General features: G+C 40.4%; 1 protein-coding gene across 17 annotated transcripts in view; it reads left to right on the forward strand.

Annotated features, from left to right (window-relative positions):
- Positions 1–26,824, forward strand: part of KIF13A (kinesin family member 13A) — a 230,127-nt gene that overhangs the window by 65,141 nt on the left and 138,162 nt on the right. For all 17 annotated transcript variants that reach the window (XM_015135607.3, XM_078000923.1, XM_015135612.3 and 14 more), the window contains exon 3: positions 23,792–23,804. In XM_015135607.3, the coding sequence (XP_014991093.2) occupies positions 23,792–23,804 (13 nt within the window). The remainder of the gene's footprint in view (positions 1–23,791; positions 23,805–26,824) is intronic.

Consider the following 26,824-nt stretch of genomic DNA (forward strand, 5'->3'; position numbering starts at 1 on the left):
CCTGATTTTTATGGTTATCATTTCTTTCTTTTTTTTTTTTTTTTAGTTTTGCATTTAACTGTATATCCCCAAGCGATATATTTTTAGTTTTGCCCTTTTGGGTAAATTTATGTAATAGAATCATGTTGAATATATTTTTCACGGACTTGCTTTCTTCTTTCAACATTATTTTTTTGAGATTCATCCACATTGATGTGTGGAACTGTGGTTAATGTCCTTCCATTGCTGTAAACTATTGCATTGTATGGAGTACCATGGTTTATTTTTCCATCCTCCAGGTTTGTTTCTTCACTGGTATTTGGAAAACAACATGGACTCCAAACTCTGCAGGTCACCTTGCTGCAGATCCCTTGAGTTGGGGGTTAGGAATTTCCAAATGGTTTGCTTTCCTTAGTGGAAATACTGGATGTTCTCATTTCTGGAGACCTTCTAGAGAATGGACTGTGATGGACTTTTGCAGGGACCATTAGCTGTTGAGCTAAGTCTCCTAGGTCTGGAGTTAAAGCCCTGTGTCTGCAGGATCTTTTGGACGGCCCTTCCCTGGGGTCACTCCTTCTAGTGACTTGAAATAAGTTAAATTGGACTTGAAGTGAGTTAAATTGCTTTGGGCCCAATGATGCTTCCAATGTTGTTAATTAAAAGTTCAGTGTATTGTGTTTGATGCCCCTTTTTTCCTGATTTAAAAGCTTAAGTTTCTCTTCGGATTAATCAATAAAAGTACTTCTATAAGTAAACTCTGCAGATTTTTTAGTCACTCAACTAATAGGACTTGCAGGAAAAGTGAAATGTCTATAAGCAAAAAACCAAAACTTCTACTGGGGGAAGCTTTAGAGCTTTAGGTAGATTGGGGCCAGCCAGGAGCCCAAATGGTTTAAGCAGAAGCAGGCTAGTCTTCAGAGCACAGGAGACACCAAGAGTTTTTGTTCTTCCTGCACTTGGCTTTCCAAGGGCATTCTTCTCCCTTCCTCTCCCCACCTTGATTCTCATCAGTTATTGGCAGATGTTCTGTTCCATTGTGTCCTCACTGAGGGAGTCAGTGAAGGGGCACACCCATTGTCTCATTTTAAAATACCCCAGTGGAAATGACCAAAGTGCAAATAAAAAACTCAACTGTTTGCATTTATTTGAAATTTAGAAAAACTTTCTGGAAAGATTGTACTGAGGGGCTACTGGCATCATTGTTATGGTCCTCTGACATTTTTAAAAGTAGATCTCTGAGTATGTTTTTCCTCCTTCGTAAAGTGGAGATTGTGAGTGTGTTTTTCTGTCTTAGCTGGTTATTGTTACTTGAGATTTGTTCAGCTTTCCTTGAAGTGTGGTCCCTTGAACTGGATGCTAATGTTTGCCATGCAGGGAAGAATGTCTCTGCAGTAAAATAAAGTTAAATCGGTTTATTTATTGCACAACTTCTCAGTGCACTTGATATGCTATCATGCTTTGAGAATTTTTAAGTTGGGGGCTTATAGAGGCAGGAGTTAAAAAAAATGTTTGATTATGGGACCCCCTACTCTGAACTACCATTAACATTAGTGTGCCTTGCTGCAGTAATCCTTCTCTGAATACTGTTTGGGAAAGGTGTCATTTATGTATTTTTCATTGTTTACATTGGTTCCATTTACCTAGGCCTCAGGATTGCAGTGGAGATTTTTCAGTACCTTAGGACAGCAGTTATCTTGAAGGAGGATGTGACCCTGTAAGGGCAAACTTATTTACAGTTCACTTTCAATTTACAACATTTATTCTAAGCAATACATACTACTAGTTTAGTTTAGTGACGGAGTCCTGCCCTGTTGCCCAGGCTGGAGTCACAGTGGTGCAATCTTGGCTCACTGAAGGCTCTGCTTCCCTGGTTCCAGCGATTCTCCTACCTCAGCCTCCTGGGTGGCTGGGATTACAGGTGCACGCCCCCACGCCCAGCTAATTTTTGTATTTTTAGTAGTGACGGGGTTTCACCATGTTGGCCAGGCTGGTCTCGAACTCCTGACCTCAGGTGATCCACCCACCTCGGCCTCCCAAAGTGCTGGGATTGCAGGCTTCGTGAACCACCACACCCAGCCACATATTACTTTTACATGAAAACAGAGTGAATAAGTAATTTTGTAAATAGATGAAAAGAATGAGGTCTCAGCTTTGAAAGGATAGTCATTGTCCTTGGAATGGTATTCCAGAAAAGTAGGAAGCTAACCAAAAGGGCCCAGACCAAAATTTTCTTTTTAATATCTCAAACAGAGAAAGATTTTGTGTATAAAAACACTAATGAAAATGATCGTTCTCCTTGATGATTGTAAAAGAAAAAAGTGTTCTTCCTATCCTCTCTTCTTCCCTTCTTTCGTTTTTGGTAAGTGGGGGAGAAGTGAAGGTGAAGATGCTATGGATGCTAGTTTATCTTTTATTTTTTTTAGACATGTTTCATGACAGGTTTCAGGCCTGCTGATTTGGCCATACCCAGTTGCAACTTTTCATTTCATGCCTCGTTGGGGTGTGTTTTCTTCTGTTGGTCACTCCTGTTTTCTTGACCTTGCCCACGTAATAGAGACTGGAACGAAAACTACATGTAATTACACCCTTTTGATCAAAATACTAAAACAGAAACCAAGCAAGCTGAATCCTAAATCATTGAAATTGTCTAGAATCTTTTATCTAAAATCCTCATCCAACAAAAAAATTTTTTCTAACTCAACCTGCTGCTTATGTCTTCCCTCCCATGAGTATTTTAACCAAAGTTAATTTTTCAGATCACTGGAGCTTATTCCTTCAAACACTAGCCCTTCACTGTTTTGCTTTATTTCTGCACTGTCGTAGCAGAGCCAGAGGCTGCTGGATGTCATCATGAGCATCCGTTACTTTCCACATGGTGAAAGGGGCTTGGGTTGCCCTCAGCTTTCATCTCTTGTCACGGCATTGGGCTGCCAGGAGACACCGTTCGGCTGGCACCCTCTCTCATAGCCCTGCTTGTTAGCTGTCGTATCTGCTGTGTGTGCTGGAAAACTAGATAATAGAACAGGTCAAATTGGGGTGGGTAAAGCAGCCACTGAGTGTATTAGGAGTGGAGACATGGCTGACCCCTTGGGGCTGTAGAACATCTATTTTTGGTACTCTTAGCTTTCTTACTTCTGGATACAGGAGGGTTGAAATCTCTGGGAAAAGAAGTGATTACTATTCTCAGCACCATGTGAAACTTAGATGAGCCCTTTGGAAATTTATAATCTGCTAGTTTGTTTCCCTGAATTGAATATGAATCCACCTTGGATCGTACGTTAATATAACTTCTGAAATTCTCTTAATGGTCTGATTTCAGCAGCATTGAGTACATAGTACTTCACCTGCACAAGACTGGCCATGTATTAGTAATTGTTTTTTGTTTGTTTGTTTGTTTGTTTTTTGAGACAGAGTCTCGCTCCGTCACCCAGGCTGGAGTGCAGTGGCAGGATCTCGGCTCACTGCAAGCTCCACCTCCTGGGTTCAGGCCATTCTTCTGCCTCAGCCTCCTGAGTAGCTGGTACTACAGGCACCCACCACCACGCTTGGCTCGTTTTCTGTATTTTTAGTAGAGATAGGGTTTCACCATGTTAGCCAGGATGGTCTCGATCTCCTGACCTCGTGATCCGCCTGTCTCGGCCTCCCAAAGCACTGGGATTATGGGCGTGAGCCACCGTGCCGGCCTGGTAATTGTTGAAGAGGGATACTTTCTACTGTTATGTGATGTGGTGTGATGTTTTGTGATGTTATGTGATGCTGTTCACATTCCGTTCGTATGTGTTCACAATTTTCACTATTAAAGCATTTGTAAAAACACAGCACTGTATGTATGTTTACTTGGTCTGCAATCCAAAGAGTGGAGTTATTCAGGGAAACATCACCACTGTCTCAAATGTTACTAGTGATCCGCTGATGTGAGCCAAGGACTGCATCCGTCCGTTCATTTAAGAGATACTGAGTGACTATTTCATGCCTGACAATGCTGTAGGCACTGGGAATGTATCAGGGAACAAGATAGACAAAGCTTCTCTTTCCATGGATCTTATAACTATCAGATCCAGGGGGAGATCTGTGGATAATAAGCAAATAAATAATGAAATGGTTTAACGTGGTGAAAGGTGCTGAGAAGAAAACAAAGCCGAGTAATGGGAGACGGAGTGACAGGGCCAAGCAGGATGGAGGTGGGATGGAGGTGGTGCAGGCAGCGGCAGCATCAACGTAGGGAGTACGGGAAACACTCCTCTGAGGAGCAAGCCCTGCAGAGGGTGTTCCAGGCAGAGGGAGCTTCTTGTGCAGATGCCTGGGGATGGGAGCGCTTTCAACTCCAAGTGATACCTCTCTTACCTGTAGGAAGGCAGCCCCAAGAAAACACAAGGTCCGTTTAGATGACTCGGCACACATACCTGCTGAGACCCAGAAGTGGGAATTAGCTTCCCCACTTGATACCTGCCACTTTAAGAGCTACTGAGTGATCCAGTAAATAAGCCAGCAACACATTCCTGTGAAAAGGACTCCAAATTAGTAGTTAACAGACATAAAATAATCATTTTTCTGTAGTAGTAAAATAAATGTAACTGTTACTTATATAAAAATAGGCTGCCATTTAAGTACAGCTTGACATAAACATTCTTTTGGTCTACAGTTCTGAGACTCTTCTTATGCATGTATGTATGTATTCAATAAACATTTGTCCTCTACTGCATGTCAAGCACTATGCCAGACCTGATAGGAGAGAACCTAGGGTGAGTGTGACCCGGCCTCTGCCTGGAAGGAGATGGGTGTGTCTAGTCAGGCTGAGTGCTTACCATGTGCCTGATGTGGGGTCCCTGACACCAAGCATGGCAGACCTAGGCATCCCATTGGTGCAGCTCTGTAAAGGGGACAAGACAGACAATAAACCATGACTCAGAGAAAGTGCGACAGGTGCCACGAGGAAATGGAAGTCCAAGACAGGAAGGTCAGGGAAGGCCTCTCCGGACCAAGGGGGAGAAAGAACCAGCAGGGGAGGGTATTCCTGGCAGAGCGGGCAGGAGCATGAAGCCTCCAAAGTGGAAGTGTTATGAATTCTTGGAGGGCGGAAAGGAAATGGGAGCTGGGAAAGGTGGGCAGCATTTACCATATCCTACGGACGACAATCAGGAACTTGGTATTTGTTTATTCCAAGTGTATTAAGGCATTGTTGCAGGATTTTAGGCCAGGGGAATGATAGGAAATGTATTTGGAAAAGATAATTCTGGTTGCAAAGTTAGCTGTGGTGTTAAGGGGATATATTAAAGGTCCTGAACTTGGTTTTAATACTGGTTTTGCCATTTACTTAGTCTTGTGAGCAGTTTACTCATCTGAGAAATGGGGCTAATGAGTCCACCTCAGTAGTGGTAAGGATTGATGAATAAGATAAGGTGTCAAGAACCATGTGTAAGGCTAGGTGCGGTGGCTCATGCCTGTGATCCCAACACTTTAGGGCCGAGTCAGGTGGATCACTTGAGGCCAGGGGTTTGAAACCAGCTTGGACAACATAGCGAAACCCCGTCTCTACTAAAAATACAAAAATTAGCTGGGCGTGATGGCGGGTGCCTGTAATCCCAGCTTCTCGGGAGGCTGAGGCAGGAGAATCACTTGAACTCAGGAGGCAGAGGTTGCAGTGAGCCGAGGTCGTGCCACTCTACTTCAGCCTGGGCAACAGAGCGAGACTCTGTCTCCAAAAAGAATCATGTGTAAAATGTAGAATATGCTCAATAATATTAGTTCCCCCTCCGTTTCCCTCCTTCCCATGGAGTAGAATCTGTGAGTAAAGTGTTCTGGCATCACGGAGATGCAGCACAGTCTCTAGTGACCTTGGGGACAGCAACACCAGCCCAGTGGCAGCTCCATGAGGGTTATGGGCACAGTGTCTAGTGGGGAACTTTTTTTTCCCCCTAAAGTTGACCTGGTCCATTCAAGTATTGCAGTAGTAATGGTGGCTTTATTTATAGCTTTTGTAATTGAGATTTTGAGTTTAGAATATTTGACAGATTCTTCCCTTCTTCTTCATGCCTTTTGCAAGAGAGAACAAAGTTGCTAATGCAGTATTACACGACTGTTACCCTTCACAAATGATACTCAGGATTGTATTAATAGGAGGAGAATCTGCAAAGTTTAATGCCACTTGTTCATACCTGGGGCTCTCCTCTAAACTAAATAAATTTTCTTTACCTGTCCATTCATTTGTATTTTCCTGTTGTTGTGAATCTCTAAATATCTTGCACAAATAATGAGTTTCCTATACAATTTGAGGAGTCTATGTTATTCTGAAGAATTCCATCATCATAATGGTATTGGGTCTATGTTGTGAGTTTGTCTAATGGATAAAAGATTTGTTTCTTTTTAACTACATAAATAGTACATTCAAATAAAATGCTCTTAGTGGAATGGGGGTAACAAAAACCGATTCAGACATGGCAGCTAGCCTGGTGGGGTTTGTAGCATAACAGGGAAACTTGCATCCTTATTTTAGCAATCCTTAGATTGGTCTCAGGTTTGCCTCATAGTGAATTCTGGGAAGGTAACAGGCATTATAGGGAGATCATATACACAGTGAGGTTTCACATGAGGGCAAGCTCCTTATTACCTACCCATTTATTTATTCTGTAGTGTGGTTGGATGTAATTTAAAATGGGTCCATGGATCCCCCTTTGACTGCTTTTAGGTTTATGTAGATCTAGAATCAAAATCCTTGTATTCCTAGTTTGCTGTCGACAATGAAGATTTTTAATCTCATATTTCCTAACCTAGAGAATAATACTGCCATGAACTCTTGCCACTAGTGTGACTTTTGTCACAGACATGTCATTGGCAGAGACTCATTTGTAGCTCCCAGGTCTGTATTGGGAATGAGGATGAGAAATGCCATCCTGCCCACTTAGCATGCCTCCTAAAATCTCATTCGTAATAGACATGGGATTCATTTGAACTGTAATATTTTATTTTATTTTATTTTATTTTATTTATTTTATTTTATTTTATTTATTTTATTTTTTGAGACAGGCTCTCACTCTGTCACCCAGGCTGGAGTGCAGTGGTGCCATCTTGGCTTACTGCAATGATCCTACCACCTCAGCGTCTTGGGTAGCTGGGACTATAGGCTCTTGCCACCACGCCTGGCTAATTTTTGTCTTTTTAGTAGAGACGGTGTTTTGTCATGTTGCCCAGGCTGGTCTGAAGCTCCTGGACTCAAGCAATCCACCTGCCTCAGCCTCCCAGAGTTCTGGGATTACAAGCGTGAGCCACTGTGGCTGGCCTGAACTGTAATTTTCCTGTCCTGGTGATTCAACTCTATGTGACATTGAAACTACATGGTTCTGCACAGATGTCCTACGGAATCAGTAGGCTGCTGAGTCAGGGGTTCTCTTGCTCCCAGAGTCCTCAAGGTGGCAGGTCCTGCATGCTGTCAAACTGCAAGCATCTGGCATCAGCAATGATAACTGCTTCTGTGGAAGATGGTGAAAAGAAGTTTGTAGGTAAAATAAATGGCCAAAAATGAGAGGGCTTTGCATCATGTGTGTTACTCTGCCGCCTTTAAAAGCTTTATAATATGTTAATTCACTTAACCCCATAACAGCTCTATTTGACAGGTGAGGTAACTGAGGCACTGAGAGCTTAAGCACCAGGTCCAAGGTCCCTACAAAGTGGTAGAGGCAAGAATGGAACCTGGGCAGTCTGGCTTCTGCATCCCTGCTCCCAGCCACCATCCTGGACTGACTCTCATAAAAGACCATTTGTGTGGCTCAGCTATAACCCGAGGGATTATTCAGCTAATAACCCTGAAGCTGTTACATGGAGCATGAAGTTTGGTTGTGACTCCCCCTAAAGTAGAAAAGTCAAATATATTATATCTTATTCTACCATAGATAAATGCTCTCAAGGTACAAGCTCTCACATAAATGGAAAACCAATCTTGGAAATAAAACCAAAATCAGGTAATTAAATGTATGAGTCCATCAAAGGATGTATTAATTGAAGTCAAGTCTTTAATAGTGGCAGATAGACCAGTGTGTATTTTATCCTGAGAATGACCGCACAGGGGTGCTTAATTCTTGATTTTTTTTTATCAAGTATTGGTAAATCAAGTATTGGTGCTTCACGCTGCATTTTTGGAAAGCCTCACTGTATGATACCTTTGAAGACATGACAAGAGAATTGCACAAGAGCCATGCTTTCTCTGCTTGATTTTGTTTTGGTTAACGCAGGGTGAGTTTCTTACTAGGCTTGCCGAAACTGGGAATTGCAGCCATGGTGATTAACAGCAGAAGCTCTGTGAGGTGGCCTGGAGAACACTTTACAGAGACCTTGCCCCACAGAGACCCTGCCACACGCTTTACCTGATGCCTGTGACCCGTGGCTGGAGTCGTCTGTGTGTTGTCTTTCAGAAGGATATTTCAGGTGTTACTTTCCTTGACAACATTTGAAAAAATGGCTGAGGATCCGTTATTAGTGGATAGTGATTACATAAAATAACATCATATTTCTTATAAAACTTCCCATTTGCATGTGTATGATTTAAATTTTGGAAATACACATATAGACCATGTAAGCATTATTGTTTTCAATTAGTAGTTATTGTGGATATACTCGTATTCATCTCAAGTTTTGCATTTTATTGTAATCTTTTTTATTATATTAACTGGTTGATTGCATAGAAATGAAAATCTATTCTAAATTAATTTTACTCAACTTCCGGGCAGCATATTTTAAAAACTTTCAGAAGGGATAGCATCACTTTTTTAGTGAAAAACAAGGGTCACTATAAATAATGTAGTTTAAAAGCAATAAAAATTTAAAATGTTTCACTTATTCTGGCATTTAGTACTTGAGATTTGCCTTCTAACCTGAACATTCTTTAGACTAAGCAATGGCCTTGGACTATGTGCTTCTGGAAACATCTGTGATAAAGGACCATTTCTTTTTCCTTTTTAATTCCATCAGGGACTGATACTTTTGTAAGTGTTGAGGGGAGGGAGGTATCATGGCATCTGACCTCTAAAGGAAGGTGAGATTGTGGCCCATACCTTGGAAGACATTGTTCTCTCTCCTCTGGGACCCAGCAAGTTTACAAACAGGCTGGCACTGAGCCTCAGCCTGTGCTTTGATGAGCTCAGGGATGGGTGGTGTTTCCAGATTTCGACCAGGTAATAACCACTTTCCTGAAAGTTGGTTTCCTCTGCTCTCCTTTCTGTCCCATTTTGTGTCTCCATCAATCCCGGTCCCTTTGGATTTTCCTTCAGTTTCAGGAGATTGTCGATGAATGACTGACTTAGTCAGTCCCCCCTCATTGGATTGACACCAGATCCTTTCTTCCTTGATGTTCCTGACAAACACCCTGCATCTTCCAGGGCTCAGCTGAGTTGACCATCCCCTCCTTATGCATCCTTTGAGTTGAAAACATGGATGAAATAAACACAGGCAACTCTTTGTCCTCACCTGCCTCTCAGTGTAACATTTCTCCTAAATCTAGTTTCTCCTGCTGGAACAGCAGGGGTGGAACTTTTTAATAATGGTGAAGTTTTTCCATTTTGCACTTTTCAGAACAGGCTCCAGCTCCATGTGGCTAAATCGCTGTAAGAGCAAGGAATGTTTGAAGTACCCATGCAAGATTATTTTAAGAATAAGAAGTTATTCATTGAAAAGAAAAATACTCAACTAATTATTGAGTACCCACTGTGTATAAAATATTAGTATACACTAATTCCGAAAATTCTATGAGTTTTCCAAACTCATAGAATGTTTCAGAATCTGTCCTGGGAACAGCTGCGTTCTAGCTCCCTGCTCCTCTCCTGATCCCGTCCTGCCTGCCCTTTGCTGTTCTGAGTTCAGAGTATTCTCTTAGTAAAAGGGACCAGTCTCAGTTTATTCAGAAGCTACAAGATGCTTAAAAATGTATATATGTATTTGGCTGAGCACTGTGGCTCATACCTGTAACCCCAGCACTTTGGGAGGCCAAGGCAGGAGGATCACTTGAACCCAGGAGTTCAAGACCAGGCTGAGCAATATAGTGAGACCCTATCTCATATAAAAAGTAAAGATAATTTAAAAATAAAAAAGATTAGTTATAAGGAAGTCTGAAGTTTCAGAAGAGTTCTGAAAAGGAGAAATTATAGAAATGTATTCTCAACAAATTCTCCTTTTACCATCAGTGTCTGTTTGGAGTTTCTCTGTTCAGACGCCAGTACCTGGACAGGGAGGATACCATGAGAAACAAGTAACCTTTTCTCAGTGCTTCCAAACCATTACTGGGAGGATGTTTATTTTCATGTGATCCCTTCTTCCAGCCGTCAATAGACTTACTGTAAGATAGTTTTAAAAACAAACATGAAGTTAGAGACTGAAAAAAGAGAGTTGAAGATGCATGATAAAACTCAACAAGGGTGGCATGTCCCAGATAAAGAAATAGGAAGTGGGGGTTCCATTGGTGTATTCAGTACAATTTAATAAGCATCATCTATGTGCTAATAAGTGCTTAGGATGAGAACAGTCGCAAGCCAGGGAAGTCCAGGCTCCAAGTGCAGGGAGCTTGAAGTATAGGTGTCTGATTCAAATCTGCATCCTCTGGAAGGTCGGCCAGGCTGATGCTGTTGTCAAGATCACTCCCAGTTTGGGTGATAGAACTGAACCTGGCTTTCTTTTCCAGAAGGGGAAATTTTGGTTTCTGAATGTTCTCCTGTCACTCTATCAAGTGATGGAAACTCAATTGCAAAAGAAAGCTTGCATTTTTTTTAGCTTTTAATTTTTCTGGGTATGTTGTAGGTGTATATATTTATAGGGTACATGAGATATTTTGATGCAGGCATGCAATGCATAATAATCACATCATGGAGAATGGGGTATCCATCCCCTCAAGCATTTATCCTTTATATTACAAACAATCCAGTTATACTCTTTTAGTTATTTTTAAATGTATAATTAAATTATTATTGCTGGCCAGGCACGGTGCCTCATGCCTGTAATCCCAGCACTTTGGGAGCCCAAGGTGGGCTGATCGTCTGAGCTCAGGAGTTCGAGACCACCTGGGCAACATGGTGAAACCCCATCTCTACTAACATACAAAAAATTAGCTAGGCATGGTGGCACATTCCTGTAGTCCCAGCTACTTGGGATGCTGACGCACGAGAATCGCTTAAGCCTGGGAGGTGGAGATTGCAGGGAGTCAAGATCATGTTACTGCACTCCAGCTTGGACTACAGAGTGAGAATCTGTCTCAAAAAGAAAAAAAAAAAATTATTATTGACTATAGTCACCTTGCTGTGCTATGAAATAGTAGGTCTTATTAATTCTTTTTATTTTTTAACCCTTTAACCACCCCCTGCCCCCACCCAGCCCCAGCCCATGACCCTTCCCAGCCTCTGGTAACCATCCTTCTACACTCTGAGTCTATGAGTTTAATTGTTTTGATTTTTAGATCCCACAAATAAGTGAGAACATGTGATGTTTGTAAAGAAAGCTTGTATTTTAGATTTTAAGCTCAACCTGAGTGACATTAAATTTCTTTTATTTAAAAAAAATGTTTTAATCCAACAAAGTTTTTATTAGAAGTGTATTTATAGTTACTCTTGTCATAGTGGAGAGGAACCTGATATCAGGAGAGGTTGGTAACTCACTGATAGGTTGACTGAGTCCTTTCACAAGACTTGTTTGAATACAAATTATTTGCAAGGCATTTGATGCACACCCAAAGGGCTGCAGTCAGTGGTGGAGGGTCACTACTCTGGGTTTCACCCCTCAGTCAGTGGAGATGGTTTGGCCTATGTGTCAAAACTTGAGTCTTGCTGAGTGCCAGATAGTGTGCATAGTGCAGAAAGAAAAATACTGATTGAAAACATTAGAATTTCATTGTATTATATTTATGAACTATTATACCTCTAAAAGAGTTTTTGGGATCATCAGAGTTTTAAAATAATGAAATTAACTTATAAAACTTGAATTTAGGTCGGGCGTGGTGGGTCAAGCCTGTAATCCCAGCACTTTGGCAGGCCAAGACAGGCGGATCACAAGGTCAGGAGATTGGTACCATCCTGGCTAACACAGTGAAACCCCGTCTCTACTAAAAATACAAAAAAATTAGCTGGGCATGGTGGCAGGCGCCTGTAGTCCCAGCTACTTGGGAGGCTGAGGCAGGAGAATGGCGTGAACCCAGGAGGCAGAGCTTGCAGTGAGCTGAGATCGCGCCACTGCACTGCAGCCTGGGCGACAGAGTGAGACTCCGTTTCAAAACGACAACGACAACCCAAAAAAACCCTGGAATTTATTAAAAACCCTGTGGTGAGAATTTTAAGACTTTGCTGTTACTGACTTTATTTCAGAAGTTTATTGCTTCTGTTATAAAGTTGACACATCTTTATTGCAGAAAACAGTTTTGACAAAAACCAACAGTTAATTAAAAAAAAAAAAAATCTTGTCTCCCTATTCATTTCAGTAGTCAAACTATTAAACTATAAATGCTTGATTCTGGCCTGTAGGATACCTCTTACATTGGTAATAATATCCTACTTTTTGGTACTCAGTTGGAAATCCAAGTTGTTTTGGGAAAGGAAACTGAAAGCTGTTTGGTCCCTGGTTTCTGTTTCTAATTTTGGAAATACACATATAGACCATGTGTTTGCTTCACCTTTTATTGCCAGCTTTTCAGGTCATGAGACAGTACTTCCAGGTTCTCTAGCTAGCGATATGGGCAATACCCACTACTTACCAAGTTGGGAAGTACATGCAAATTTTATAATATTGGATCTATTTTTAAATACGGACTGTTGTTAAATTTTAGACTATTATTCCTATGTCCATTTTGTCAGCTACCTTGGCCTCAGTTTCACTGTCATGCAGCTGTATTGTACCTTACATGTAGGTGTGGCTGTATGTGAGACCAGATGTCAGGGGTGGTTGTCCTGAAGTGTTTGTAGCATACTGCTCTTGGCTCTTTTCTAAAGAAATTCATATCATAATTTAGTTCTTATAAATATGTCCAACTTTATACATATTTATGTAATTCTTTCCAGAGTTTTTTTTCCCCCCACTCTCACTCTCTCTCTTTTTTTTTTGAGACGGAGTCTCACTCTGTTGCCCAGTCTAGAGTGCAGTGGCGCAATCTCAGCTTACTGTGACCCCCGCCTCCCAGATTCAAGCGATTCTCCTGCCTCAAGACCTCCCAGGTAGCTGGAACTACAGGCATGCACCACCACACCTGGCTAATTTTTATATTTTTAATGGAGACGGGATTTCACCATGTTGGCCAGGCTGGTCTCAAACTCCTGACCTCAGGTGGTCCACCCGCCTCGGCCTCCCAAGGTGCTGGGATTACAGGTGTGAGCCACCGTGCCCAGCCAAAAACCTTTTTTTCTTAAGGGAAAGAACCCTGTTTTAGAAATTCTGTCATTCTTCAGCTCCCAGTACCCTTTTCCTAGAGGAAATTTCGTTTGAGCAATGTTGACATTTTGCATGTATAATTCAGGAGGAATATTTGTTGTAACAACAGTAATAGCATCTAACATTTATTGAGCAGTAACTCTACATGCTAATGGTGTACAGCATTACCCACGTCACCTCATGACATCCTTCAACAGTGCTGAAGGAGTGCTCTTCTACTCCCATTTTAGAGGCTGAGACTCAGGGGTTGAGTAAACTTGTCCAAGGTCAACATGGCTAGATCATGGCAGAGCTAGGATTGTTTGACCCCCAATCCTGAACTCGTCACCACTGTGCTTCATTATAGCTTGAAGAACTTTAAGCCAAATATAGTTATGCCAGAAGGAAGTAGTTCAAATATACCAAAGTAGTCCAAAAACAAACCACAAGTCTATCTACTTCAGTACAAAATTAGTTGTTTTTCTTTTTGCATTTTATTGAAAATGAAAATAGATTGGTAATTTTTTAAAAAGAAGCAGGTTTTTTTTTTTTTAAAGAAGGCATATCAGGATTAGCATTTTTTAAAATTGCAAGTGTATTTTGAGTTCATTTTAATTTTATTTCTTTAAGACAGAGTCTCGCTGTGTCACCTAGGCTGGGGTGCGGTGGCATAACCATGGCTCACTGCAGCCTCAATCTCCCGGGCTCAAGTGATCCTCCCACCTCAGCCTCCTGAATAGCTGGGACTACAGGCACGCACCATCACACCTGGCTGATTTTTAAAAACAATTTTAGTAGAGACAAGGTCTTACTATGTTGCTCAGGCTGATCTTGAACTCCTGGGCTCAAGCAGTCCCCCCATGGTGACCTCCCAAAGTGCTGGTATGATAGTCATGAGCCACCATGCCCGGCCTCAATTAATTTTTAAAACTGTCAACAATATAATAAGTATCAAATGAATTGAAACCATTTTTTCTTCATCCATTCCATCAGGTCTGCTTCGAGGTCTGCTACTGAAGTCCCATGCGGAAAGTCCCTTCATGCTGTGGGGCAGTGATTCAATCTTTGTAGACGTGGTGGACTGGCTAGGTGGAGGGAGCACAGCACTCAACACGTCTTACAGATTTTTCCTTCAAGTTGTCTTTGTGTTCTGTCTTTCCGCCCTACTTTGTGTCTTGTCCTTGCGGTAGTGTCTTAACACACCGTGAGGGCTGCAGTTGGTGCCAGGCAGAGGCTCACCAGTGCATGTCTCACTGCTGACTCTAGATGGTGTGGCCTCTTAATTCACGCTTGAGTCTCACCCTCCTAAAACAGATCTGGCCATGTCATTCCCATTGCGCAAACCATCTGTGGCAATTTCTTCTGAGAAAAGGCTGAGTCATCATGGCAGTCAGTGCTGTCTGCGATTTGGTTCTTGTCTGTTCTTCCAGCTGTATGGCTCTCAATTACATTCTGTCTACCTGCTGTTCTCTGAACATATCTTGTGCACTCTGGCTTTGTTCCAGCTGTCCTTCTGCCTAGGATTTGCTCCCAACACATCTGCATCTACATTTTTGTGGCTTTATTTATACCCCTTTTCAGTGGCCCTCAGTTTCCTACTACCTCAGCAGGAAGTAGTCGTTTGCAGCCTTCTAACTCCATGTTGTCATACCAGTTCCTTTTTTTTTTTTTTCCATAAATGCCTTTCCTTCTTGGAGGTTCACTCTCTGTAGGTTTCTCCTACACATTCATGAAGGACACAGAAGGGCTAATTCATGCTATTAACCACATGGATAACCCTTGTAAGCATGGATGATCCACATCACTGAACATCCACATGGATTGCTATCCAATCAATACCTAGCCTAAGCTGAAAGAGCTCTCAACCAAATTCTTTGATGCCAGAGAGGCAATATGCAATAGCAGTTAAGTGTACAGTGTGCTCCAGCCAGAAACTGCCTGGGTTTGAATCATGGTGATGCCATTAACTGTGATCTTGTGAAAGTCATACAATCTCTATACCTTGTACCTCAGTATTTTTTATTTGAAAAATGATAATAAAGAGAGTTTTTATGTATAGGGTCATGAAATATGTTAAGTGAGTTGAAGCAGATAGTAACAGAAACCTATCTGGCACATAATTAGAGCTCAGTAAGTGTTAGCTATTAATTAAAGTAATGATCATCCATTCCAATTCACAGACATACTATATGACCAGGTTAGAGTTTACTACCCTGAAATGTGCTACCTCTGAAATGTTAGGTTTCACTTGTCGACTGTAGCATCTTATCTCACCCAGCACCTCTGCATCTTTACTCTTGAATTATATCCAGACCATGAGTTTCTTACCTCTACTGTTTTCTCCCAGTCTGTCATCCTCCTGACTTTACTTCCTTCTCTACTCAATTCTTGCCCTACCAGGTCTTCTCTTGGAACCATAGCTTCCCCTTGCCAGCTGCAAGAATTGTGTTCTTGAAAAGCACTGCAGCACCCAGGAATAGTAACTAATGCCTGTAATCTAAGCCTTACTTTGAGAGGCTGAGGCAGGAGGATTGCTTGAGCCCAGAAGTTCAAGACCAGCCTGGACAATATGCCAAGACCCTGTCTTGACCAAAAAAAATACAAAAATTAGCTGGGTGTGGTAGTGCACACCTGTAGACCCAGCTACTCAGGAGGCTGAGATGGGAGGATCTCTTGAGCCCAGGAGGCTGAGGCTACAATGAGCTGTTATCACATCATTGCACTCTAGCCTAGGCGGCAGAGTGAGGCCTCCTCCAAAAAAAAAAAAAAAAAAAAAAAAAAAGGAAGAAAGGGAAGGAAGGAAGGAGAAAGCAAAACAAAGCACCACAGGCAGTGAGATCAAAGTCTTAGAGGAAATAAGGGGTTAGGAGAAAAAAAAATAGAAAATGACATTAAGCGTATATCTTGAATTTAGTCGATTCTGAATGATCTATCCAGTATTCTTCCAAAACAAACGTGGTGGCACGTCTCTTGAATGAATCAGCCTCTTCGCATGTTCAGAAAATGTTGCTATAGTGATTGTAGGTTTGATCATCTGATGACTCTCCTTTTTAAAATTTTCAAACGAGCCTTTGTCTTGGAACTTAAAGTTTTTGACATTTGCGTTCTTCTTGTGATAGGTTTCAAAGGCTCTTCCAGATGCATATGTAACCCCTTCTACTTTTTATAATTCATAGAAGCTTTTGTTATATGTTTTCAATGTAGGTAATGTTAGATTATTGATACACAAGTATATAAACTTATCTCTAAACTACACTTAATAAATCTTGATTGAAAATGGTACCTACTGTCCTACAAAACCTCATCCCTATACCATCATCCCAGGTCTCACCTTCTCTGCTAACTGTAGTCTAACTGCTGAGCTTGGCAACAGAACGATCCCACGAGTCTGTGGCCCTCAAATGAGCTGTGTTCTCTTGGTGCTTTTTGTATAGATAATTCCCCCTATTGAGATAACATTTCTTTGGCTTGTCAGCTTGGTGAATTCCTATTAAGTCCTCCTAAGTTCTGCTCCAGGCGTTTCTCCTCGAAGAAAATTCCCCTTTGCCCAGTGAATCCCCTGCTTTTTTGGAGAGCTGCTGTGCACTTCATATTGTGTTGTGATATGTGTATAAAAAATCAGTTTCTTGTTTGAAAGACAAAAAGACTAATTTATTTTTGTATCCCAACAGAGTGGCAGAAAGTGCATGAGAAATGTTTGTTGACTGAACGTAGCTCTTCATTCCTGTCTCTGTTGTCACACTTATCACCGTCCACTTAATATTAGTTATACATGTATATATCTGTCTCTCTCGCATGGTTTTAAGCTTCCGGATGTCAGAGACCATGCCTAATTCCTCTAAATATTCCCTCAAAGCACTCATAATATGCATTATGGGAGTTAGTATTCAATAAATATTTGCTGATTAGGAGAATACTTAGAACCGGGGTGGCTAATCTTTTGACTTCCCTGGGCCACATTGGAAGAAGAAGAAATGTCTTGGGCCACACACAAAATACACTAATACTAATGATAGCTAATGAGTTAAAAAATTAAAAAAAAAAAATCACAAAAGAATTTCATAATATTTTAGGAAAGTTTGCAAATTTGTGTTTGGCCGCATTGAAAGCCGACCTGGGCCCCATGAGGCCCATGGGCCATGGGTTGGGCAAGTTTGACTTAGAAGATTTTGATGACCTGTTTAGTTCTCCAAGTTGGAATTGACAGTCACAGGCTTCATAATAAGGAATATGTCCTTAAACTAATTTCCAGGAGGCAAATGCCATTTAACTGTGTATCTTTCAGATCTAGGTTGCAGCCATTTCCAACACTTAATAAAATATTTTAATACATGAAAGAGAAATTTCTGGTTCAGAAGATACTTCTCTGATCACACACATCTCTCAAAGTACTGACTGGTATAGGCCATTGTACCTCAGAGCCTTTGGCCGGCAAACTTCTAAGTAGCTGATTATAGTCAATATGCTGTAAACAGTGGTCAGAGGACTCCTTGACCCAGTCATCTTTCAGAATGAAGTGTGGGGAAAGAACTTCAGCTGTTTAGGATTTTTACTGTTGTTGTTGCCACAGGCTATTTATCTTCCTTTATTTTAGTCCTCCTTATTGAACTTTCCAGGTCTGTACTACCTACTAAATTAAATACAGACTTCTCCTTTCAAGACCTGTCCCACTATAGGTCCAATTTATCTTTACCATTTCCTTTTTTCTTTTTAAGTCACAGTCTCACTCTCACCCAGGCTGGAGTACAGTGGTGCGATCTCGGCTCACTGCAACCTCCACCTCCCAGGTTCAAGTGATTCTCCTGCTTCAGCCTCCTGAGTAGCTGGAATTACAGGCATGTGCCACAATACCCGGCTAATTTTTGTATTTTTAGCAGAGATGGGGTTTCATCATCTTGGCCAGGCTGGTCTTGAACTCCTGACCTTAAGTGATCCACCCACCTCAGCCTTCCAAAATGCTGGGATTACAGGCATGAGCCACCACACCTACTCCTTTTTTTTTTATTTTTAGTAAAGATGGGGTCTTAGTGTGTTGCCTAGGGTGGTCTTGAACTCCTGGACTCAAGTGATCCTCCCACCTTGGCCTCCCAAATTACTGGGGTTACAGGCATGAGCCACGCCGCCTGGCAACTGTATGTTTTCTAGTGTTCCCCCTACCGCCCCCCGCCCCCTGCCAATATACTCTCTAATCTCATCAAACAGAACCCTTGCCAAGACACCTAGAATATTTTCATTTCATTTAAGTACTTTTGCTAACACAATCACCTCTGTTGGAAATGGCCCACATCCCTGTTAGAGTCTTCCCTGTTTTTGAAGACCCTTTCCAGATCCTCTCTCTTCTTGACCACCACATCCCCATGCCTGCATTCAGCTTTGATCCCTCTGTTCTGTGAGTTCTTGTGCCATTTTGTTTGTACCTCTTAAAGCACTTACGTAAGTACATATTTCAAAAGTCATTTAAAACTTATTTTTCTCTGATAATTGTGTATATTTTTAATAGCAACCTTTTTTTGTTCATCTCAAATTTTAGCCGTACTATCTATGTCAATACCTGAGATTATTGAGCTGCTAGATTTGTTGCAATATGGAAATCCCATGGCATCCTTTAAAATACTTTTTTGTTTATCAAAATCATTGATATGTTTTCCTCAAAATACGTTCCTCCAAGAAAATTTTATGATCAAATAAGTTTGGGGAATGCTGCTGTTGAAATGTTGTGTTGAATATGCAAGGAGAGTAACGACATATATTAGCATGTCAAAGTCTCTGAAAAGTACTGCCTGAAAGAAACCCATATTTAACTGTGTTCAGCAGCATTTCTCAATTTAGTTGATGTCAGAAGCTTTTTAAGGGCTTGACCTTTGTTAACATCTATTCAATTTCTATGCTTGTGAAATGCTGGTCTAGAGAAATAATTATTTTTAAGTAAGTCATCAGAAATATTCTGCATTTTCTGACAGTCTCTGAAGTCTTCACTACTGTTAAATGCAGGTAGTCTTGCCCCAAAATTGCAGGATTGTGGTGGTGATGTAAGTAAATCCTCACAACTGGATTATATTTAACTCACTAATGTAAAAGAATTATTTCTGAGTTCTTATACTGTACTCAGCCCTACATGAATAGATGGGATTGGGGACAGGGATTATATACCATGTGACCTGGCCTCTGTTTTCAAGGAGTTTAAATCTTAAAGATATATGAGACTCAAATGCAGACAAAGTTACTGAAGGCAACAGAACTTTATGTGTGCCAATAAGCGCTAAGCTGTTATGTTGACCCTAGGAGTCTTGGGATATTAGAAGTAGTGAAGGCCAAGGTAGTCTCCAAGGCTGGTGAGGAATTGAGAGAGCTGAACCTTGAACTGTGTCTTCAAGAGTGGGCAGGTATGATCAGGCAGAGTGGAAAGACAAAGTGGGATAAAGGCATGTAAATTGCATGAGTTGTGTGGTAAAATCTCATGGTGTGGGTGACCTGAAAGAGATCAACCTGCTTGTCCTGGGAGAGAAGAGGAGCTTCAGTGTTTTGCAAAAATAGAACTACTATCAATGTAGAAAATAAGAACTGCCCCTCCTTATTTTCTCTCCAAATCTTGGAACCTAGAATGTCTTCTAAAATGTCAAATTGTATTTAGTTTATTTCTTTGGAATATACAAAAGTACTAATACTTGACTACTTAGAGAAGTTCACATGATTAAAAACAAGGATGTTTTGGAGAATGAAGGGGAGGATGGGCATTGGAGAGTAGTCAGAAATAAACACACCTTTAGGCAAGTGTCAATGAAATGCTGTTTTCTAAGGAGTCAGCAACCAAACCTATGTGTCAGGGTCAGTTAGGTCTGTTTCAAGGGATGTTCTTTTTTTAGTTCACTAGATATTTACTGAGCAAAATCATTGCCTCTTTCTGTAATGAAGCCACGTAGGTATCTCAGCAGTAGTCTGTACTTGACTAAGAGTCATGGCTTTGACTGATACAATCAACAAAAGGCCTTTTTTTTTTTTTGAGACAGAGTCTTGCTCTGTCACCCAGGCAGGCATGCAGTGACCTGATCTTGGCTAACTGCAACCTCTGCCTCCTGGGTTCAAGCAGTTCTCATGCCTCAGCCTCCCTAGTAGCTGGGATTACAGGTGCATGCCACCGTGCCCAGCCCATAATTTTTAAAATACGTGTTTATATGATTTATGTTGAATCTGATAGATGTTTATATTATTCATTCTCATTTCATTTGTTTTTCAACTTGTTAAAAGAGGGACTTGGTGCATTAAAATGTTAAAGAATTTATTTGTGCAGATAGTGATTCAAGAATTGGGCAGCTCCAAACTGGAAGGGGTTTGGGGCTCCACTGAAGGGTCATGAAGGGAAAGCTTTTGTAGGGTGAACTCAGAAGGAAAGCAAAGAAATTATTTGATTGTTTAAAGTTGGAGCAGTTGTTTCATTTGTACTGTCCCAGTGGAAAATTCTTGATTATATACCTAATGCTCAGTTGGCTGCTGGTGATTGGAGGTGATTGGCTGAATTTAAGTTTTGTTTTGTTTATGTAGAAACCCAGGACCTTGAAGCCATCTCAGCCTGTTAAGTTTATTTTAGTACTTTATATATATGAAAGGGATGAAGATTAAGATAAGATTTCATATGTATATGAAATTTTTAATTTTTACATTGTAATATCACATGAGGTTGTTGGTTTTTTTTTCCACCCTAAAGGATAGCACACTGTATTCGCTTATAGTGTCAGTATTACTGATACTGGAAACCTTTTTTTTTTCCACAACTACCAAAGAAGGACATATAGCCTCTAGAGTTTGGGGCAGTAACCTTGAATCTGAATTAGGATGAGTGAGCAGCCCATCACCTCATTCAAACCTTAATAAGGTATATCAATGAATGAAGTACAGGGTGTATCAATGAATGAAGTACAGCGTATATCAATGAACGAAGTACAGGGTGTATCAATGAATGAAGTACAGTTATCATGCGCTATAGGGTTTACTTTTCCTTCTGTAGCAAGGATCCTTGTTCTAAACCGAATGATGAGTAAGTCTGGGTAGCAGCAGATGAGCTTTGTGGCTTCCCTTTTTTCTTTTCTGCCCAGTCTCCATTTATTCTTAACAAGCAGTCTTTACTCAGAAACACAAAAGAAGGTAGCAGAATTATGTTGGTATTCCCATGTTATGGGCTATCTTCTAAGTGATAAAGACTTTTAAAGTACTTAAAATGCTGAAATATAATTGGTTTTCTAAGAAGAATGAAGAAAACCTTCTTGGAATGTCGGTGAAGAAAGGATAATTTTGTTGCTGACGGCTAAGAAGGTGAATGTACTACTGGCTACACACCAGCACTGGTTCATTGCTGCTGGTGGTGGTTATTATTGTGCTGTGGCTGTGGCATAAAGGGCACATATGAGAATTCCAGAGAGCTCACTGGGATTCCCCTAGTCTGTCCCAGCCCCGTTGGTTACTGGGTTCATCATAACGTAAATGGGAAACCTACATTTAATTACCTTTGGTCCGTGCTGTTTCATATAATGGCCTTATTGTAACCCAAGTGACTTTTCTTTCCTTTGTTAAATAAAGCAGTTATTTACATGGCTTTTAAAGAATAAAGCAAGCAAAATGAGAAGGTGTAGTCAAAAATGTGGTTCATAAAGTTTTATTATTGTTCTGCCTACTTAGAACTGAGGCCTTTCTGAATAGTCTTCCACTTAAGAACATTTTCATGGCAGAAATCTCAAGTTTTTTAACAGTGTGGAAATCCATGACTTGCTTAGAATTAAAAACGCTTGTGCATTTTTATTTATAACCTCTATAAATGTTTATCTTGTTTTAAAGGGTAGACATACAAATATGTTGAGACTTGCTTAATGGCAGCCAGAGATACCAGTTATTCTAGTTCCCCTCTGAAACCTGAAGACAAAAATCACATTCCCATTGTGTCTGTCTGAGGGAATGACATAAGGCAATAAGGGGTCACTCTCTTTCAGCTAATTCGTAGAATTTCAAGAAAATGATGTTTCAACTTCATCATTATAGGAATGGGATGATTTTTCTTCCCTGCACTCAAAAGTATAGAATTATGCATGTGATTGGACATTTTTTTCCCCTGCTACTGAGCTCTCAGTTTTGTTCGAGTCCCTCAGAGCTCTGTAAGGAGTGTCACACCCAGTGATGGAGAAAAGGCATCCTGCTGTTTTTGCGTGTACTTTTCTGTGTCCTCTGCCCTGGAAAATCTATTTTCTTAGCCGCATGATTCTATTTCCTATGAAGAAGGATTAAAGCCATAGGGTAAATGCCCCCATTTCTTTTTCATAGTAATTTTACAGTTTATGAATTGAGGATATCAGAGGTTGATCAAGAGTAACTATCAGGAAGGCCAAGAATTGTCTTAGGATTGCATAACTTAGAAATCATAATTGAGCTCCTTAATTTTGTACATGAAGAAAATATTTACAAAGCAAGTCAACCTAACATTTTATTGCCTTGAAAACTGTTTCCTAGCCAAATGCAGTGGTTCACACCTGTAATCCCAGCACTTTGGGAGGCTGAGGTGGGTGGGGGGATTGCTTGAGGTCCGGAGTTTGAGACCAGCCTGGGGCAACATAGTATCTCTTAAGAAAGTAAAAAATTACCCAGGTGTGGTGGCACACACCTGTAGTCCTAGTTATTTGGGAGGCTGAGGTAGGAGGATCAGTTGAGCCCAGGAGTTCAATGTTGCAGTGAGCCATGATCGCATCACTGCACTCCATCCTGAACAACAAAGTGAGACCCCATCTCTGGAGAAGAAAAGAAAGAAAACTATTTCCTTTTCAGAGTTTTTTCCAGGTGCAATTTCAATAATTTCTGAGTTATTAACGTGTAAAAACAGACCTTTTAACAAGTGCATGTGTGGCTGATGGTGGGGAAAAAATGGAAACTTGCTTTTAAATGTCTATTCAGTGTTAAAGTATATGAGTTATTTAAAACCATGGTTTTTAAATGAGAAAAACTTCCACATATATTATCTTAGAGTATATGTATTTATCAAAGGAAAATACGCATATATTTTAACAAAAATTTAAGAAAAATTTAAATATAAAAATTGATTTAAAAATATTTAATCACATGCAGTAAGGATTGTGGCATCTTTATCTTGATGCTCTGCCATTGGCATTTCTTAAAAATCATTAAAAATATCTGAATGATTGTCCGATTTCATTCTATGGAACCAAGAGAGAAATCATTATGTCCATGCCATGTTTTTGAGCAAATATTAAGAGTTTATCACTTCAGTCAGTAATGTGTTTGAATTTGGTTTCTGATCTTCATGAAGAAGAATATCTTTCAGATCATGTTATCAAGGTGCTGAATTTACCTTATGTTTTTTCTCTTTCATTGTTTCCCTCTGATGTGGCTGCTGTGTTGACAACCCTCTGTATCCCTGCTGCTGAATTTTTTTTTTTCCATCATTAAGGAAACCTCCCAAGGTAAGCGCTAATATGAAATTTGGCATGTATACTGCTTTAGTTTGCAAAAATCCAGGATTTAATTTATCACTGTAACCCATGTAGAACATCTGTCTCACTGAGAACTAAAAACAGCATCCTAATTTAAAACTCACACCATGAACAAACAATTAATGTCAGTATTAACATAAAGTTAGAATGTCAGTCTACATTGACAGAGCACTTTCACACATTGTTTCATTCTCGGAATGAATGCTATAATCTTCAAAGCAAACCTGTCAGATTATTGTTTCTATTTTCTTGATGATGAAATGAGACTCAGAGAGATGAAACAGCGTATCCTAACTCACAGATTGAGTGAATGGAAGAGCTGGAACTGCACAGTATCAACACCCTAGAATGTGGAAGAACAACTATGGTGATATCATAGGATGGTAATTGGTAACCATGATTACTGATTGGACAAACGATCTTTTCCTGGCCCCACTGAGATTAGTTGTTATCATTGGAAAAGTTCTTCACACTTTTAAACAGAGATTCAACATTCTACCAACTTTATATGCCTCATTGGAGTTCCTAGCCCATCACAATGGCCACTAGTTAGTTTTTTCCCCACCTGCTCTGGCCAACCTTTGATGGCCTCTTTACCAGTGAGAAGCCTAGAAGTTAGAGAATAGTTAGAGGAGGGAAGTGGGGGAATATGAGAAGTAAGGAATCTGAATGACCAGCCCCTGAATAACTGAAGATTGATTTTGTTACCAGTGAGCATTTTGTTGAGTATCAGAGGGACACTTAGCACCAATAGGAATGAGAAATTTGACCAGCCCCTGGCCAGTGATGCTGATTATAGCTGTGTTTCTTGAGATAGGATTAGAACAGGCTTACCTACACAAACGCTATGGTTGGAATCTAAGACAAGTTGGGTGACGGTATGGAATCCAGAAAAGACAAAGCTTACTTTCCCCTAGGGTTATGAAGAACAATCCATCTCGGATTATGGAAACTCACTAAAATGCTGCTGTATGCCTTCTACTTACTTAAGACATTGTCCTTGGCACTAAGAGTTTCAGCTTTAGCAAGGAAAGCATGCATTGAACAAATGATATGAGATCTGTTAAGAAAGTAGAAATATATAATATATTAGAAAAGTATTGGCAGTGGCATTCTGGCCAAATCTAGGGAATCAGGAGATTCTCCCGGAGCAATTGTCAGTGTAGACATAATCCCCAAAATTGGTCTCTACTAGAATGTATAAGTGCTGTTTATCTAGTTTTTATATCCCTTGCTGTTGGTTCCCCAAAGTTTCAGAATAGTCAGTCTTGTAGTACAAAGTATTCCCCCACAGAAAAATATCAATGAAATACTGCACAACTCCACATATGCCTGCTTAGTGAAGGAAAAGCACTGAAATGAAAAAGAGATACAAAAACATTTTTAAAAATCACTATTGCTTTGTACACAGGAATGTTCTTGTCATTTTCTAGTGAGCATATATAGCCTAGTGGTTCCCAGCCTTATTTTTGCTGGATATCCTGTTGATTGTTCCTAAGAAGTGTCATGAAATTTTCAAAATAAAGGTAAAGCTGAATCACGATGTTAAACAATGCGTATATCGTGCCATAAGGCACATCTGGAAAGCATAAAGATCATCTTGAAATCAAATAAATGACTCAATAGAATCAAATAAAGATGGATACAAAGTAGATACAGGCCTTTCCTCATAGAAACATGTAAATGTTGAAAGAAAGTGGGAAAGAGCAAGGTGCTTTTAATGATGATTATGTAAGAATAAAATTTTATTTAAAACGATGAGATTTGGGCGTAAGTAATCAAAAGCATCGGAGAAGCCTGGTTATTTCGATTTAACAAATAATTATTCTGGGCAGGGGACAGCTACTGCATGAGTCAGAGTCCTAGCATTCTAATGGGAGTTGGGGGAGGGGAGTACAGTTGAACCCTGAATGACACAGGTTTGAACTGCCCAGGTCCACTTATATGCAAATGTTTTTCAACCAAATGCAGATAGAAAATACAGTATTCGTGGGACGTGAAACCCATGTATACAGAGGGCCAACATTTCCTATAGGTGGGTTCCAGGGGACCAACAGAGTAGGACTGGAGTCTGTGTGGACTTTGGTATACATGGAAGTTCTAGAACCAATTTCCCACATATACCAAAAGATGATTGGTATGTGTACAATACAATGTAAAATTGCTTATATTAAAGACAAGAGGCAAAATATTTGTGAAATTCATAGAATGAAAGTTCCTGTTCAGACTTCTGCTGTCAGAAATGACAAACTAAGTAATTAGCATTGCCTTTTCCACTGAGGACAACTAGGACTGGACAAAATATTAAAAACTTATGCCTGAAGGCACTGGAGATAAGCCAAGTTAGTGAGGAATTACTAGACCAAGATCCAGAAAGAGGTAAACATTTAGAGAGATGAGCCTAGCATTTAGATATATGCCGTTCAGGAAGGAGCGGCTTAAAGACGGAGCAAATACATCCAGACGGACTGCTTTGTGGGGCTGAGGAGGACAAAGTATTAGAGTTCAGGTCCTTCCAGAGGTGGAGTCCTTGCTAATCTCCTTATACTTTGGGTTGGTAAAGTTGATTGAGATGCCGCCAGGGGTAGGGTATGAAGGTGAAACAGAGGTAAACCAGCCATCACATGGATTCTTGTGTGGTTCCAAGTCGTTTGTATGATCCAGGAAATCTCAAGCACAAAAATTGGAACAAAGTGATACCAGAATGCAGGTGCCCATAGGCACCTGGCAGAAGTGAATGAAATCCTAAGTCTTTAGTGATTCCACAAACTGTTTTAAAAATACAATGTCCAATACACCGTCAAAGTTAAGGAGGTACATGACAAGATGTGAAGAGCCAGCAGAAATAATAAAAATTAGAAATAGACCCATAGATGCTTCAGATGGCCAAATTATTAGACAAGAACTCCAAAATAAATATATTTGTTATCTTCAAAGACATAAAATATGCGACTGAAAATGTTGGAGAGAACTAGAAATTATAGAAAGTG

Source organism: Macaca mulatta, chromosome 4 (assembly GCF_049350105.2).
Source record: "Macaca mulatta isolate MMU2019108-1 chromosome 4, T2T-MMU8v2.0, whole genome shotgun sequence".
NCBI classification, from domain to species: Eukaryota; Metazoa; Chordata; class Mammalia; order Primates; family Cercopithecidae; genus Macaca; species Macaca mulatta.